Source organism: Colletotrichum karsti, assembly GCF_011947395.1.
Source record: "Colletotrichum karsti strain CkLH20 chromosome Unknown Scaffold6, whole genome shotgun sequence".
In the NCBI taxonomy this organism is placed as follows: Eukaryota; Fungi; Ascomycota; class Sordariomycetes; order Glomerellales; family Glomerellaceae; genus Colletotrichum; species Colletotrichum karsti.
The window spans coordinates 154,416-171,043 of NW_024065906.1; the positions used below are offsets into that span (position 1 = coordinate 154,416).

Below are 16,628 nucleotides of genomic sequence, written 5' to 3' on the forward strand. Positions count from 1 at the left end.
AACACCATCTGGAAATAATAATTCTAAAAGTAAATGGAAAGGCAACGGCGGGGTCGCAAAACACCGCTAAACCCCCCAAGCAATTGACCAACCAAAACCCGCCGATACAAAACAGCTTTCCTCCGGTTTGACTAACACTCAGCCATCCTGGAAGGAAGGAAGCCAATGGAGGATTAGTGACAACAACAATTGCAGAATGCCAGAGATTGAAGGAAACAGCAACTGGAAGGCACTTGATAGATGCGGTTAATACCTTAGACTCCGGTTATTGGGAAAGGGCAAGCACGTAAAATGTAGATCAGGCTGGTACCTGACTTGTGAAGCCAAATTGCGAGACACGGCAGGTACCTGTCTGCTGCACCTGCCGTAGAATTACATTCTGCAAGAGGTGGCGTGCCTGTCACAAGCAGCCCGTTGCATCGAGACCTCTCTAGCGGCATCATCGTACATCATTTTACTGCGACACACACTCTTCACAACCAAGATGCCGACAGAATCTCCCCAATCCCGAGCCAAACGCAACCAACTCGGCAATCTTCGCAATCTCACGAGGTCTTCACGGGATTCCCCAGATTCCCAGAAGCCTGTAAGGGCTCTTCCGGGCGCCATCACTACCGAAGCCGAGGATAACACGGTTGTCCACCCGATTCAACGGCCACGAATTCGGACGTCCGCCTCGTCCACCCGGCCGCCAGCCAGCTCTTTGTTGCTTCGGGACAACTCGACGCGATATCAGCCATCGCGAACATGAGCTCGGCACCTCGTTCCTGACCTTTTTCGCCCCGCGGTCCAGCTTCCCTCGACCGTCCCAGAATGCGGGGTGACTTTCGCAGGGTTCTGTCTTTTGTTTACCCCTTTGACGTCTTTTTCTTATTCCATCCAGGTCAGAGAATATCCGAATTATCGTCAACCTCGGCCTCTTGCACCGAGGGGCATGCTGCCACACAGACGAGTACCGGCTCCCCTTCCGTTCCAAGACCAATCCCGCCCTGGGCTGAGAGGCAGGCCACGCCGACCTTGGCCCGGACTGGCTACTGGAACCGCCGACTGCCGCCGCCCACCTCACCACACTGGATCACGACTGACCACATGCAACTACAACACGACAGCCATGAAGCCACTCATCAGAAGCGCACCACCCCAGACAGAGAAGCCAGCCCGTCCAGGTTCCTCCGTCAATGGAAGACAAAACCGCGCAGCCCCCATATAACTCGAAAGTTATTCCCGGTCCACTGACTCTTGGGGCGAAATCCCCGGACCGCGCTGGACCTTGGCTGGGTCTGTCCCGTGTTCCTCAAGTGGGAGTGTCGACGTTGAACGGAATGGGGCCGCTTCAACGGCTTTCATCCGGTGCATCAGATGCGACTGCAACTCCTCGCATCAAGCCATCTCGAGTCGTTACACCGCCAAGGTGCCTCTCTGCATCTTGCCTGGGCTGCAAGTCTACGGACACCTCGGCCAGATTATTCTGCGCAACTAAAACCCATACCTTTGGGACGCTACCAAGACTCTTGGCCCCCCATCGAACAAGAGGAGGGCTTTCTGTCGTTTCCTCTTTTTCGTTCCCAGATCAATCGCGCCGATATCCAAGCGGCATTGGCAAAAAGGAGCCAGAAAAATTTGACATCTCAGCCTAAACCCACCATGACACCAATTTCGTGATGATGGCTCCCCGGCCAGATCTGGGTACTCCGACGTCGGCTCTACCGGCATCTGCTTTCTCAGCCCCCCATTCTGTCGAGATAATGCGCAAAGCAAATACCGCGACACGGTGTATCTCCAGTCCGCCACGCCAGCAAGGCTGGTTGTCGATGGTAATAAGAATTAGCCACGACTTCACCAACACTATGCGACATTTATTTCAGCCCGGCCCCCCCAGCTCTGCCTGCCCCCGTCTCCCTGTCACCTTGCGTGATCGTCTGCCGTGTGTGACTCTTTCGAATCGACGGATATCAGAGGTTATTTGAGGCATACGGCGTCTTCGTACCCGCCCTGCACCCCACGATCAATAACGCCGGGCTCCAGCGGCGCATGCGCGGCGGTTCCAAGGGACCAAGGACCAAGGTTGATGGATCTGCACTCGGCCGGCCGTCCGGCGAGATCTGCCCAGCTGCCAACATCGACAGGTGGGGGTCATGTCGGTGCTCTCGCAGTTTCGGAGAGACACCCACTGCAACTGTTAGACCGACCACGTTCGACGAACCTGTGGATGAGATGAGACGACGATACCTATTTTTGACTCATCGAATCTTTGAGAGCTTCGCTCGCTCACCAGAGCAGAGTCCTTGGCCCCCCCTCGACCTCCTGTCTCTGGCCCCGGCCCTTGAAACAAAGCGCGAATCGCCCGAAATAGGAGGGCTCCGCTCCGCTCCGTCCAGCTGTCATGGCACCGACTTGCGCGCAAAAAAAGAGTCTCACGGGGAAACCTTTCCAGACTTCCATAGTTCGGATCAAGGCCCCGAGAACGGCGATCCACCATCACAGCACCGCCGCTCGACCATCATTGCAACCTGCTACCCACCCTATTCAGTTCCAGACCGCCTGGCCAAGACATTCTCATCACTCACTCAACGCTTTTGGCTTTCTACTTCTCACGGTTTAAGCTGGCACGTCTCCAAAGATCCCAGAAACAGTTTCGCTTTTCTATGATACGAAATAACGGGCCCAAGACGAGAGGCCCGCGCCCTTGGATGTTTGCTCCGGGGAATCAGGGGTCCCGTTTCCGAGAAAACACAAAAAAAGGATGACAACAATGCAAAGGTGGTGATGGTACAGGTAACCCCAGCTACCACCCACATCTCGCGCCGCGGCCTTATCAAGGGGCCGTTAACACACTTCACACGCCGTGACCTGTCGGACGGGGATTTCTCCTTTCACGTCCTCATTCACAGCAACCCGCGGACGAAGGACTCGTAGCATCCCTCCCGGGCGCTCCAAGACCTTCGAAACCAGCAGCCAACAACGACTGCAATGTAGGATAAACATCCATCCCTAGCCACCGCACATGTCCCGTCTCTCTCCTCCCCGTCATGTCAAAAGGGCACGGCAGTTTATTTGCTGATGGCCTCCTTGACCTTGGCCTCGACCTTGGCCTCAGCAGCGGCAGCCTTGTCCTTGGCGCCCTCGAGGGCTCCCTTGGCGGTCAGGGCCTCCTTTCCGCCCCAGTAGTTGTACTGCATGTATCGGTAACCCTGGGTGAGCTGGGCGCCCTCGTTGATGAAGTGGCAGAGGAAGAGGAGGTAGTTCTTGGGCGAGACGGCGAGGGAGTAGCGCATGAAGGTGGCAGAGTAGATGCAGAGCGCACCGGTCATCTGGCCAGAGATCCTGTTGTCACCGGCGTATCAGTATACCTGGTCCTTATCGGGGGTTGGGACGTCATCGGTCTCGCGGCGAAGGGAGAGCCGGAGCGGACGGGACCGGGGCGGGACGTACAAGTCGGGGGACTTCTGGGTGTCCATGACGGCCGCCAGAGGGATACCGAAGTTGGAGACGGGTCCCCAGAAGTCTGATTGCGCAAATGATGTCAGCTATCATCTCATCTCATCTTGACTCATTGCGAAGCTATCGCGACAGCTCCTCTCCGGCCGGCACCGGAGCCGCAGCCGGACGACGTCGCGGGGTCATTGACGTCCCAATCAATACGGACAAGCATTAAACACTCGTTCCGGAGCTTCTCAACGCCCCGCGACGGCATCATCGAGCTTTGCAGAGCTTCCTTTCCTCCCTTCCGCGATATCGGATAATCCCCGCTAACTCCGGCCGCGGAGCAAGGCCAGTAAAAAAAGTGCACACGTACGGGTAGAGCAGACATAGTCCGTCACAGGGTTGGACCTGATCTTTGCGTTGATCGCCTTGACGAGAGCGGCCATTTTGTCAAGCTTGTCGGGGATTCGGGGGTTCTGACGGGGGCAAGCGAGCGAGGGACGACAGATGTGGTGTCGGGGACCTTTTTTCTGTTGAGGTTTTTGGCGAAGCTACAGAGGAGGCACGGCGGCTCCGAAATTTCGCGCGCGCGGGCTGTCATTGCGCTCCCTCCCTCTGTGCTGTCCGGGAATAAAAACGGAAAAAGCGGAGGTCGGGAATTACGCGGGAAGTGATTGGTTGGAGCGGTATGGTCACGTGAGGGGCATTGTGTGTACGACAATGGGCATCCGAGGGATGTTGTCGACAAACAATGTCGGAATTGATCTCGACAATTTGACAGAAGCCTTTAGAAAGGAGGGTTTTAGGAGAAGAACTTTTCTTCGAGGAGGACGCAACTAGTGGCAGTTAACCTAGGTCTTTGTCGACTGTTGAAGAGGGACTCCCAGACTTTCATTGTCCCGGCTTGTGGAGGCCTTGCAGATTCAACGGCCGGCTACCGCATCTGGCATTAGACGGATCTCTCACCCCGCGGGCCGTGGTCAAACTTCCTCCAACATGACTAACTAAGATCGAAAATGGAACAATCTTTTTCCCCTTCACGTGTCGTCAATTCAAACTTCCCGAGGGAGGCCCTCGTAGTCGTCGGGACCGGGGGTTGCTGTGTAGATGTGGATATGGCCGGGTCGATGCGGGACGGGGGTTCCCGAGGGCTTGGAAGTTCCGAAGTGGTGGTTTGGCTGCATCCCCCATACCCCCCGATTTCGATTTTTTTGCTCCCCCGGGCCAGGCCGCTTTCTTGCGTAAGTGGGATTTCGGGGATGGATAGGTTCACGCCTGTGGAGATGGGAGGGAGGGATGTTTGAGGGTGTCTTTTGTGTTTTGGGAGGCTCGTGTGCTTGACTTCTGGATATGGGTTAATTCTTATCCTCTGGTCTGGGTCTGGGTCTGGGTCTGGAGCTGGGACTGGGGACGAGGAGAGATTGGAGCTTCGTATGCGGATGAAGTATGACCGGTTTGTTCATGACTTCCTCCTTCTGACGAGTCCAATGGTCGGAGACTTACATGGTTGTGAGCTCGTGGCTGGAGTCCAGGACCATACTGACCATCTACACGACACACGTCACGGTCCTAGCCTTGGGTACGTTTTCATCCATGCTTCGGGGGGTAATCTTCTATTTAAGAAACCAGGTCAGTTCTATGCCCACAGGAAACGCACGAACAGACAGAATTATCGGTCGATATTCCCCCGTCACTAGTAGCCTCTTATGCTGCTCTTCATCGTGGAGGCAAGCGGGCTATGTAACCCAGAGCAGCATAAGGAACGGCGCCCTCTCACGTCTTCTGTTCTTCAGTGTCTCTCGTCGAGTATTCCGAGTTCGAAGATCATAGGAGGCGTTGAATGTGCAGGCCGGGCCTGTGCCTGCAGTACCTGTCACCGCTCACTAGGAAGATGACACATTGATATCGATTTATCGTCGAAAGCGGACGCGAACCGAGGAACTACAGGCGCTGCTTGTTTTGAGCAAATACTTCCGATAGATCGTCGATCTTAAATAGAGACTCCTCAACGGAGTCGATGCTAAGATAACGCCAGAATATACTTTTCACGGTTGACCGCAGTCAGCTTTCATGCTCATCCCCAGACAAAGTAGCAACTGGGACTGGTATTTAAGCTTACATTTTAGTTAGCTGTGGTATGGGCCAAACGATATGTCCTACGTTTGGACTTGTGCACCTTTCCAGGCTGCTTCGGATTCTCTGATGGCACATCAGTTTTCTCTTTGAATGCAAACGGAGCCGGGGGGGACGGCGAATGCAGACTTTCTCTGTCTTTCATCCCCTCTCGGCGGTTATTCTGGGTTTGATTTTCTGGGCTTGATTATCCTGGGTTTAAGAATTGTTGGATTAGCCAGATGTGTAGGATAACACCCTTAGATACAGGCAAGGTAGGCGGCTTGCATGGTACTTGGTGGTTGTGTGGCAGATTGCACTCTGTGTGTTACAGCGTAAACTCCGCTCAGTGAATTGCTTTTATAGACCTCAAATGAATAGACTTGGCAAGGGATTCTATCTTGAAGCACATCATACTCTGTGGCCGCAGTCTTCTATCTGTGCCCTGTCGTTCCGTATCATCTCTACCTGATTATTCGGTCTCAATACGAAGTCCTCATCTCCAGACGTCTACTTTGCTGAGATCAGACGCAGCCTCGGATGCACCCACGAGGCAGGCCCTCAGTATAGTCAAGGAATCGGCCATCTCATTACGCATAATGCGGGACGTTCCACTCAGTGGATTCGGCTTCTATGGCGGACTTCATAAACTGGTATACCAGGTCCTAAGATGTGTGCAGGATGAACTTGTTTTATAGATTGGGCTGGTTGTCTTAGCTTGACGGTCTGGATTCCCCTATCCGCCCTACATACCTCTTGAAGTTGGCAACTACTATTGGTTCGAAAGGTTCTGCTTGGTGACGCTACTCGTCGCAAGAGCCAGGAGCTCGGCGGCGCCATGGCAGAGCTAGATGTGCATAAGGTCCAGAGAATAGTGGTGGTGCCAAAGGTCTTCTTGTTACCCAAGTGCTGCCGTTCCCCATCGCCTCTCGGCGATTATTCCAATAAGAGACTTACCTCGACGGCTCATGGACACGTACATCTGAGATTTCGACGTTGGATCGATGGGGATAACACCGAGCTTTGTGGTGCTTCCCGCCGCCCACTTGAAAGAAGACCTGGGGTATCTACGCGTTGCTTCTGGAAAAGGGCAGACGTACGATTTCTATGCCATATATATGTTCGAGATGAACACAGCTGAAAGAATGAAGCGCCAGACATGTAGGCTCAACCTTAAAGAGATTACGCGGAAGCTAGTGTTGGAGAGGGCTTTTTGTTCTCTTGTAAAGTCATGCTGGGCCGGGTATGGCAGTACAGAGAGCCCGCATAGTCAATGCTTTTCCTCCAATTTAGTCCTTACAGAAGATAGACTGAACTGAGATCTGGCGCGGTGGGCTTCGCGTCCGTCCTCACTACTTCCCGTGTATTTGATCCTGTATCCTCCTGTATCCTCGTCGTGTATGATGGAGCCAGGCGACAAGATGGATGTCGCCACCGAGAAGGCCTTCATCGTCTCACCTGGGAGATATTGTAACAGATGCCCCCGACAAGTAGATAAATCCGGTCTTGAAAGTTCGATTAGGTACCAACGACGCTTTTTATAACGCCAGCATCTGGTCTTCACTCTCCCATGCCGCTTCACTTCTCCTCGCTCTGCGGCCCCCCAAGCTGCCTTCCATCGAGTTCTTCCGGCCCCTGGCTGCGCCGCCCACATGAAATACGATTATGCCACACAATGTGTGCTACGTGAAGCCAACTAACAGTCAATTCTCGCAGTATATTCTCATTCGAGCTGTGGTTTTCTTGGTCTACCGGCCGATATCCTCTTTTCTCATATATAATTAGTTTGAGATGATCACTGGTACGTGGATATCGCGGCGCGAAATGGCATGTGCCTCGTCAAGAATGATCCAGGGTGGATCTGTGTGTTTGTGATCTGAACGCATGCTTGACGCAGTGTGATATTCAGCCTTCATCTTCATCATTTCCAACCAAAACTCGCTGGAGCCTGTTCTTCCTACTTAACCATCATCAAAGTACTCCCCAGGTATGCGATGAATAGGACAAGGGCAAGGATACCGGACGCCGGACGTGGTGCGAAGTGCCGTTGAAAGCTACGTCATGGCGATTTCGTGGCCTAGATTCGCTTGCTCTCCAATGCTCATAGGCTCGCTCAACAAGGAAGATCGACAAACCCCTACATGGTGCTGTGCTCGGAGCGGCTGTACTGAGAAAACTATGCTATGACTTTTATATCATCTCACTGTCTGGTGTGTGTCAAAGATTCTGACAGATGGAGCTGTGTATGGGCTAAAGACGTGTACTGTCCCCTTGCAGTCCATCGGTTGAAGAGAAACCAAACGCTTTCCCAAGAGGAGCACCAGTACCAACGACTGTCCTTATACTGCATCCGAGCTATCGACGCCAGATGTGTACTGCGTTGGTGTTCACTGATCTCCATCATCGTCTGTGACGTATTACTAACGTATTTACGACCAGGCATACGTGTCGGGGCGTTTTGAGAAAGTTGACTTCGTGGACAGCGCCCTACGACGAAGGAGAAGAGATGATGACCAGGCAGACAACAAATGGCAACTTTGTCCCCGAAAGAAATGCTGTGTCGATGCGAAGACGCTGGTTATAAGGAGTACATTGGGCGGAGAAATTCTCACTCGACGACAGTCCAGCCACCAGCGCCGGAATTGGGTGAGCTGGGTTTCACTACTGGGTATGTCGTGCTCGATGTGAATCTACCTTCGATCTGTTCTCTTGAGAGATATAAGAACTTTTTTCCTTCGTGAGGCGCTTGGTCTCAACACCAACGGAATGTCAGGACTTCCATTGTCTCCTGGCAGCGGTGAACTGACGTCGGAATCCTCGATTTCGCCGCAGCGTAGATCGCATCAAACCGGAGTGGATCTTCTTGTACCGAAACGCACTCGAATCAACGCGAATTGTTCCGTCTTCAATACTTGGGAAGCAGTAGAGAAGAAGAAAAGAACTTAATGATGATTACCTCATTTACTGGAGTACGAGTCGAATTATTCCGGCCACATCAGTATGCGTTGGCTGCACCACTAGACACCTCTGACTCTTCCCACAAGATGACTTCCATCCATCCCCAGTCATACTTTTATCAAAAGACCAACCGGTCTCACTAACGTTTATAGACATTCCTTTCGTTGACGGGCTCCGGTTGGCCATATCTTCGTCAGATCGTCAAGGGAATGAGACAGCGGAGAACCTCCAAGCAACCTGCAAGCCTCGATCGTAACAGACATACGCTTCAGCATGTGTCCAAAATTTGTGCATCTCCATCTCTGAGTGGATTCTGGGCGGACAAGGCACGTCGTCTCGCTCCAGTGGATCGTAGACGTCTAGGACTCGCACAACGCGTAGCCATCTATCATGATTCATGGACGCAAATCCTCATTGATGTTCGGCTGATCACCAGCGATGCAGTTGGTGGAGGGATAGTGATGATGCCGGCTCAAGATGACACGGTTAAGCTCCCACGTCGAGCGGAGCCGCGAAGGGACGCAGAACGGCCTATATAATTGAAGACTGCAAGATAGCGAAGCTCATCAACCAATCTATCATCGAGTTTTGGGTGCTTAAAGTGCTGATCCCACGAAGTTCAGAGAGTATTTAAAGCCAGGCGGGATGACTCTCCCTATACTCATGTCTCGATGCGGTGCTTCAGGACATATCATTGTTGTCATCCGTCATCCTCACGGGTTTATTTGGTGGAATACGCGGTTGAAGATATCTCATGGGTACCCCCTCCCTCCAAAAGGTAGGAGAAACGAGGTGTTCGGGTCCATGAAGCCTGAAAGAATCGAAAAACACGTTTCAGAAGAGACCTAGAGATGTGCTTAGATCGACATCAGAGCTCTCCGTGTTGTTTTATATCGGCCAAGAAACCCCAACTTGTTGCTTTGACACCGGTTGATTCTCGCTAGGAACGGATACAATGGACCTGGCTGACTTCTCTGATTCATGATTATTTGTACACATGTATAAACGTTGAACGCTCTTCCTGGAAATCCAGTCTTGCCACGGAATGCTCACCTGCCACCTCACAACTTGGTGGCTCCAGCATTGCCGTCCACCTCTCCGAATAAATGCATGAATGCGCCGTGAACCTCATCCGTGAGATCACTCGCCTGCAGACTGCGTCCCTTCTTGATGAAGGCTCTCCTCGAACATTCCTGATTTCCAAGTTAGCGTCAATCACTCACAGATCCCGCCAACACAACTTACCCTCGTGATAGCACTACCGCCAAAAGCAGCCAACCTCACAAGCTCATCCTCCGGGATCTTCTTGTCACCCGTGTCCCAGAGTCCATCCAGATACGCCTTCCTCCAACCCAAGAACGTCGCAATCGACCCGGTGAGAGTATCACCCTGTCCACCGCTTCTCTTGAGCCCGCCCTCCAAATCAACGATCAGCGTATCCTTGCCATTCGTAATAAAATCCTTCGCGCCCTTCTGTATAATCGTGACACCGTCCAAAGCCTTGGCCAGCGCCTCGACCTTTGCCGTCTCCTTCTCGTCGCCGCCCGATGCGCCCTCCTTCGCCTTCGCCTCATCGATACCGAGCGCCTTGCACAATCGAGAGAACTCAACAACGTTTGGCGTAAGAACAGCAAGCGCGTACCCCTTCACCAGCTCCGGCTCCTTCTGCACGATTTGAAGAGCATCAGCGTCAAGTACCAGCGGAATCGAACGCTCCCGGGCGGCGCGGATGACACGGGTAACGGTGTCCTGCATCAGCGGGTCGCGGCCGAGACCGGGTCCGATGACGAGGACGTGCAGGCGGGAGAGCATCTCAATGATGGGGCCGGAGATCTTGTCCGGGTCCGTGTGGGCGTCTTTGGTGCCGCTAGGGGCCTCGTCGGAGGGGGACTGCCGCATTAGAGGGTGAACCATGAGGTTTGGCGAGTAGGTCTTGATCGTGGCGGCGGCGCCGGGAGTGCAGATGACGTGGGACTGTCGGTGTTAGCGATCTGTTCTATGAGACCTGCTTCATGACTCACCATATCGCATCCTAGCCTGGCGCTCGCCATGGCTGAGAAGTAAGGAGCGCCCGTGTAGTCTACGCTACCACCGAGCACGGCGACGCGGCCCAACTGTCCTGTGTTGATCGTGAGCATCATGAGTAGCACCCCGTAGTAGTTTCACAGACGGAACATGACGACTTACCCTTATGGAACTTTTCCAGCATAGGCGGAATCATCCGCTGTACGCGGCCGAGGATCTCCTTCGTTGCGGAAGACATGGCTAGTGTGGATTCAGATGGCATCGCAAGAGTGAGCAGCCTATGATGGATCGAAAGGACGAGCTAGGGGTGAAGATTAAATAACGCAGTGAGATGCGCAGGAGGCTATGATTGAAAAGTGACGCCGATCGTGGGTTCAATGCAAAATTGCTGAAATGCGAGTGGTTACGAGACCTTGACGTTTGAATTGGGTTGTTGTTCGGTGCGAGTGGCAGGTGTTTGAGAGGGGAGTTAGGATCAGGAGCTCTGACTGGCGGATGATGTCACTTGCCGACAACCCAATTGCAGCTTCCAGTTCCACACCAGCATCTCAGTCCACATAAGATTATGATTGTATCAGCCACAAGAAGCTGATCAAACTCGCCCAAGCTACCTATCTAGATTAATGCTGCTCCTGCCGCTATTATGACTTGCTGCTGTTGCCATTGCCCTTGTACCTGTCGCTGCCGTTGCCTTTGAATCTTACAAGTATTCATATCCTAGTATAATGCCCTCGCAACGCTATCACATGAAGGATTCACGCCGCGATTAAACATAAGGGTCATGGTATTGAAGGACAAAAGGAATCGAGGGCGTTAATTGAGTCTTGAGCTCTATTTTACAAGTGGTTCGACTGGAGATCCTCCCCCAGATCGCGTCCCCTGGTGCTTCCCTCGGACCGGCGCAAACCCTCGAGATTTCCTCACGCCTCTAGAGAAACAGAAAACTTCGGTATAGACAGCTACATCAACCCCATGCGCTCCCAGTCGGACCATTTATTACGTCAGATTTGACTTAAATTTAGCCCAGGAAGCTCTTGGTGAAGTTGTTGACAACGTCCTTGAGGCGGCCCTCAAGCTCCTTGCTGAGAGCACCCTCCTTGTCGATGGTGGCGAGAAGGTCAGACTCGTTGGTCCTGAGGTGGGCCAGGAAGTCGGCCTCCCACTGGAGAACCTTGCTGACGGGGACGGAGTCGAGCTGACCGTTGACACCGGCGAAGATGAGAGGAACCATCTCGTTGACGGCCATGGGGGAGTACTGCTTCTGCTTGAGGAGCTCGGTCAACTGCGGAGTGTCAGATTAATTCAAATTGCAGGAGTGGATGGGTCGCAACTTACGCGTTCACCTCTGCTGAGGGTCTGCTTGGTGGCGGCATCAAGATCGGAACCGAACTGGGCGAAGGCAGCGACCTCACGGTACTGAGCCAAGAAAAGCTTCAGGGAACCAGCGACTTGCTTCATGGCCTTAAGCTGGGCGGCGGAACCGACACGAGAGACGGAAAGACCGACGTTGATGGCGGGACGGACACCCTTGTAGAACAGCTCGGACTCCAAGAAGATCTGACCGTCGGTAATGGAAATGACGTTGGTGGGAATGTAGGCGGAAACGTCACCACCCTGGGTCTCAATGACGGGCAGGGCAGTCATGGAACCACCGCCGTGCTTGTCGCTCATCTTGGCGGCACGCTCGAGGAGACGGGAGTGCAGGTAGAAAACGTCACCGGGGTAAGCCTCACGTCCGGGGGGACGACGGAGCAGCAGAGACATTTGACGGTAAGCGACGGCCTGCTTGGAAAGATCGTCGTAGATGACGAGAGAGTGCTTTCCATTGTCTCTGAACCATTCTCCGATCGATGCTTCATACAAATATTAGCACGGAACACATTCAGAGTTGATCTGAAGTTGTTTGGTGATGTTTTGGTGAAGTTTGGGTGATGGTGTTGTTCGGGCGGCGGCCGACCGGGCAATCGCCGGAAAAGTGGAGACTCCGAACTTTAACCGGCGAATACTCGGGGGACAGGGACGGGACAAAGAGGCAACGACAGCGGCAGGGACAGGGATAAAAACGGCAGCAGGGACGGGGACAGAGAAGGAGCCAGGGAGGGATGGGAGTGTAAACATACCACCGGTGAAGGGAGCAATGTACTGCAGAGGGGCGGCCTCAGAGGCAGTGGCGGCAACAACGATGGAGTACTTCATGGCGTCGTTCTCCTCGAGGGTCTTGACGAGCTGGGCGACGGTGGAACGCTTCTGGCCGACGGCGACGTAGACGCAGTAGAGCTTCTTGGTCTCGTCGTTGGAGGAGTTCCAGCGCTTCTGGTTAAGCATGGCGTCGAGGGCGACGGCAGTCTTTCCGGTCTGACGGTCACCAATGATCAACTCACGCTGACCACGGCCGATGGGAACCATGGCGTCGATGGACTTGAGACCGGTCTGGACCGGCTGGTTGACGGACTTGCGGGGCAGGATACCGGGGGCCTTGAGCTGGGCACGGCGCTTCTCCTTGGTGTTGAGGGGGCCCTTGCCGTCGATGGGGTTACCGAGAGCGTCGACGACACGGCCGAGAAGCTCGGGACCGACGGGAACGTCGACCTATCATGCATGGTCAGCTGTCGTCCGGGTTGGCGGCTACCAGTGGTTCAACTCACAATCTCTCCGGTACGCTTGACGGTCTCGCCCTCCTTGACCAGACGGTCAGAACCGAAAAGCACAACACCGACCTGGCCGGCCTCGAGGTTCATGCACATGCCCTTGACGCCAGAGGCGAACCTGGAGATGGGTTAGACACGGGAGCATCCTAGGGCGGATAAAAGGGCGCTTAACGTACTCGACAAGCTCCTCAGCCTGGACGTTGGCCATGCCGTGAACACGGGCGATACCATCACTATTTACCAGCCGATCGTCAGCAAAAAAAGTTTTTCCCAGTCGTCGGCCATGTTGACATGCGAGTCCTCGTGCAAGCTGATGATGCAATGAAGCTTTTCCGATGGTTGCTCGCGATGCCGAGATGTGCCGCCTAAACGTACCCGACGGAGAGGACGCGGCCGGTCTCGGCGAGACCAGCCTCCTCCTGGACACCACGAATTCTCTGCTCGAGGATGGAAGAAACCTCGGTCGGGGAAGCCTTGTCGGCGTATGAGCGAGACTGCATCGACGTGGCAGTGAAGGCGGCGGGTGCGGCATTTCGGGCCTGAGGGTGGAAAAAACAGGTTAGCCGAAGCCCGAAAATGTTATGGGCTGTCCCCTCCCAAAACAGCAACGCATCCCCCAAGGGAGCTCGATGAAAAGCTCTTCCACGGCAGCACCGCGCGTTCCGCGTCGTCAAAACAGCTCGAGGTGGTGTAATTGACCCATGCAGAAGCGATTGATGATGTTTTTGGATGGAATTGACGTCGGTTCGGTGATGGGGAGGTTGGCGGATGGTTGAGCCGGGACTGGACTTACGGCAGCGACTCTGCCGGCAGCAGAGACGGCGCCGACGGCGCGCGTCGACTGTCGGAGGGCGTTGCGGAACATATTAGGAGATCTTGGACACTGTCTAGATCGAAGGAGAATCAATTGCAACAGATGCAATTGAGTGGAGGGGAGATTGGGGTTGATGAAGGTGCCTTTGAAGGAGTGCAAATCGAGTCTTTTTTGGAAGAAGCCCAGTGGAGGGAAAAGAGAGTGAGGAATGGGTGGACCCGGAGCTGTGCTGACCGGCCAATCACGGTCGGTGATCGAGTTTTGCCTCAGTCCAAACCCGAGATCACCCTAACGCCTCTTAACAATTTCCGACGAACAGTACGCAGTCCCGTAACCCCGTGAATTGCCTTGCTCAGGTGTATTACATAAGACGCTGAGCGCTGTAGCGCCCGGCTGTCAGTGTCGCTGATGGATCTCATCTCAACCGAAAATTTGTGTCAATCTGGCTTTCCAGCGCGCATCGTGCCCATTGAGTTTGCGGCTAATCGCTGCGCAGGTGCACTACCACCAGCTCACTCCCGTCTGCTCGGTCGACAACCATGAAAAACGGGCCAGAAATATGAGTTTATGTTGTCGCGATAGCTTCACAGAGCCGGCGTTCAACTTATAATAAATCGCATGCACGTTGCGGTTAGCCTGCTTCCTGGCAATTGCCCCCTTCCCCGGCTTTACAGCGCAGAGCTCTCCACTGTGGCATTCCCACCCAACCAACTCTTCAAGGGAGGTGTTTTTGTGCACGCGTTGAGAACCTGGACGTCAATTGCATCCGCTGTGGGAACATGTCTCCGGCCGGCCGGGAACACCGAGCCTGAGCGCCTCGGAGGAATCCTGAAAACCGAGTCTCTTTAAGCTGCCGGCCGCAACGGTAAGGTACTGAACCCCACAATCTTACCCCAGCAAGTCGCACTCGCGACAATGATTTCCCGTCGCACAGTGCGAGCGCGACAGCAGGGGACACTGCATTTTACACCCACAAAATTGCAATCACGATTTGATGCGAAATTGTAGAGAAATTGATAAGCTTTATTGAGCCGATAAGCTAGCTAAACCACCAACGCCAAAAGTATCTACCATAACTCCGTTCTCACGAGGTCATACTACGCGACGTCATCACAGCATGTAGAAGATTGTGGTAAGCCGGCATGGGCGCCGGTCGGTCTCTGAGGCCGCAGCAAGACTGAATTTTGATCAAGTCAAGCCTGTCTTATCTGACGATACCAACTGCTGGAAGAGTACATTCCCTTTTTTCCATGTCCCGTTTTCGCCAAATGTCCGTAAACCCGAGCCGTCCCAGTGTCCGTTTTGTGATCATCGTAGAGGTGGTTGACGCATTTATCGGACAATGCCGTCGAAGCGCTGCTTGAACCACTTGACGGTCTCCTCGCGCTTGATCTTGTGGTTGGTGCCGACGCGGCTCTTGGCGCGGTGACGGGTAGCGACGCGCTCACCCTTGCGGGTCATGCAGACGTAGAAGTCCATGCCGTAGATACCGATGGAGGGGTCGTACTTGATACCAAGGTCGATGTGCTCGCTGATACCGAAACCGAAGTTGCCAGTCTCGGAGAAGTTGCGCTTGCGGAGCTCGTACTCCTTGACCTTGAGGCCACGCTCGAGAATCTCCTCAGCCTGTTCCATCGGGTCAGTCCTGCGTTTGCCGTGATTGGAAGTTTGCGAATTGCTGTTATCGTACCTTGGGGCCACGGACGGTGACGTGGACGGAGATCTTCTCGTTACGGCGGATACCGAAGGTACGGACGGTGTAACGAGCCTTGCCTGAAACGTTGGTTAGTCGGCTGTTCCATTGCGTCGGTGAAGGATCATGTTGACTTACTGTAGACGGGGGTCTGACCGGAAAGCTGCTCCAAGACCTTCGCGGCACGGGTCAGTCTGTCACCAGACTCGCCAACAGCTATAGAGATATTAGCGAAGAACGAGAGACTGCTGATACGAGAAGAACGGACAGATGTTCAAAGTCAGCTTGCGGAGGTGCAGCTCGCGCATGGGGTTCTGGCTCTTGTCGGCGGACATGTTGGCGGTTAGTATTGTCGGTGACCGTTGGTGATGTTTTCGGGTGGTGCGAGGTGTAAGAGGGGAAAAAAAGTTCGGGCACTGTAAGTGAACGCAAAAAGTACCTGGGCTTAGCAGCCCTTCCAGCAGGGTTGGCGACGAATGCTAGCCGAGACGGGTCTTAGCGCCGTTGGTTGTGGACCGCTACCTATCCTGTAGCTTACCTAAGGCCATCGACTGGGTTGGCCTCAGCTCAGCCTTCCTCAGCCTCCTCCACCGAAATTTGTCTGGAGAGGCCATACCCACTCTGACCTTGTCTGAAGCTCTGCCTACAGCAAGTATCCAAGGTCGCGCCGAAGTCTATCAAGCTTCGTCACAAAACAAGATCAATTTTTGAAGATCTCGAGAAGCTACGCAAGTAGCATCTCAACTACACATCCGCCAAGATGTCGAACAAACAGGGCAAGATGGTTAGTGCTCCTCACCTTCGTTTCCAAAAGTTTGAAGGTTGACAATACAGGCTGACACGATATGACTTCTCTCTAGGCCGGTTACGTATGTAACGATCCTCGATCACTCCCCGAGCCGTCGACGGCACGGTCGCGCGCAACATTCACTAACTTGTCTCCGTAGATCAACTA

General features: G+C 53.9%; 4 protein-coding genes across 4 annotated transcripts; all 4 read right to left on the reverse strand.

Moving 5' to 3' along the window:
* Positions 1-3,050: 3,050 nt before the first annotated feature.
* On the reverse strand, positions 3,051-3,869 carry CkaCkLH20_02506 (uncharacterized protein; the record flags this gene model as incomplete). The annotated part of the gene is made up of 3 exons (XM_038885225.1): positions 3,051-3,324; positions 3,433-3,505; positions 3,797-3,869. The coding sequence occupies 3 exons, from the start codon at positions 3,867-3,869 to the stop codon at positions 3,051-3,053; spliced, it is 420 nt and encodes a 139-aa protein (XP_038749156.1).
* Positions 3,870-9,554: 5,685 nt separating this feature from the next.
* Positions 9,555-10,756, reverse strand: CkaCkLH20_02507 (uncharacterized protein; the record flags this gene model as incomplete). Its single annotated transcript, XM_038885226.1, has 4 exons — positions 9,555-9,686; positions 9,739-10,467; positions 10,515-10,612; positions 10,681-10,756. The coding sequence occupies 4 exons, from the start codon at positions 10,754-10,756 to the stop codon at positions 9,555-9,557; spliced, it is 1,035 nt and encodes a 344-aa protein (XP_038749157.1).
* A 780-nt stretch (positions 10,757-11,536) lies between these two features.
* Positions 11,537-14,031, reverse strand: CkaCkLH20_02508 (uncharacterized protein; the record flags this gene model as incomplete). The annotated part of the gene is made up of 7 exons (XM_038885227.1): positions 11,537-11,800; positions 11,854-12,371; positions 12,639-13,107; positions 13,164-13,284; positions 13,343-13,399; positions 13,542-13,705; positions 13,960-14,031. The coding sequence occupies 7 exons, from the start codon at positions 14,029-14,031 to the stop codon at positions 11,537-11,539; spliced, it is 1,665 nt and encodes a 554-aa protein (XP_038749158.1).
* A 1,281-nt stretch (positions 14,032-15,312) lies between these two features.
* Positions 15,313-16,008, reverse strand: CkaCkLH20_02509 (60S ribosomal protein L11; the record flags this gene model as incomplete). Its single annotated transcript, XM_038885228.1, has 4 exons — positions 15,313-15,606; positions 15,671-15,753; positions 15,812-15,889; positions 15,942-16,008. 4 exons carry the CDS (start codon positions 16,006-16,008, stop codon positions 15,313-15,315), a joined length of 522 nt encoding a protein of 173 aa, XP_038749159.1.
* Between the last annotated feature and the right edge of the window lie 620 nt (positions 16,009-16,628).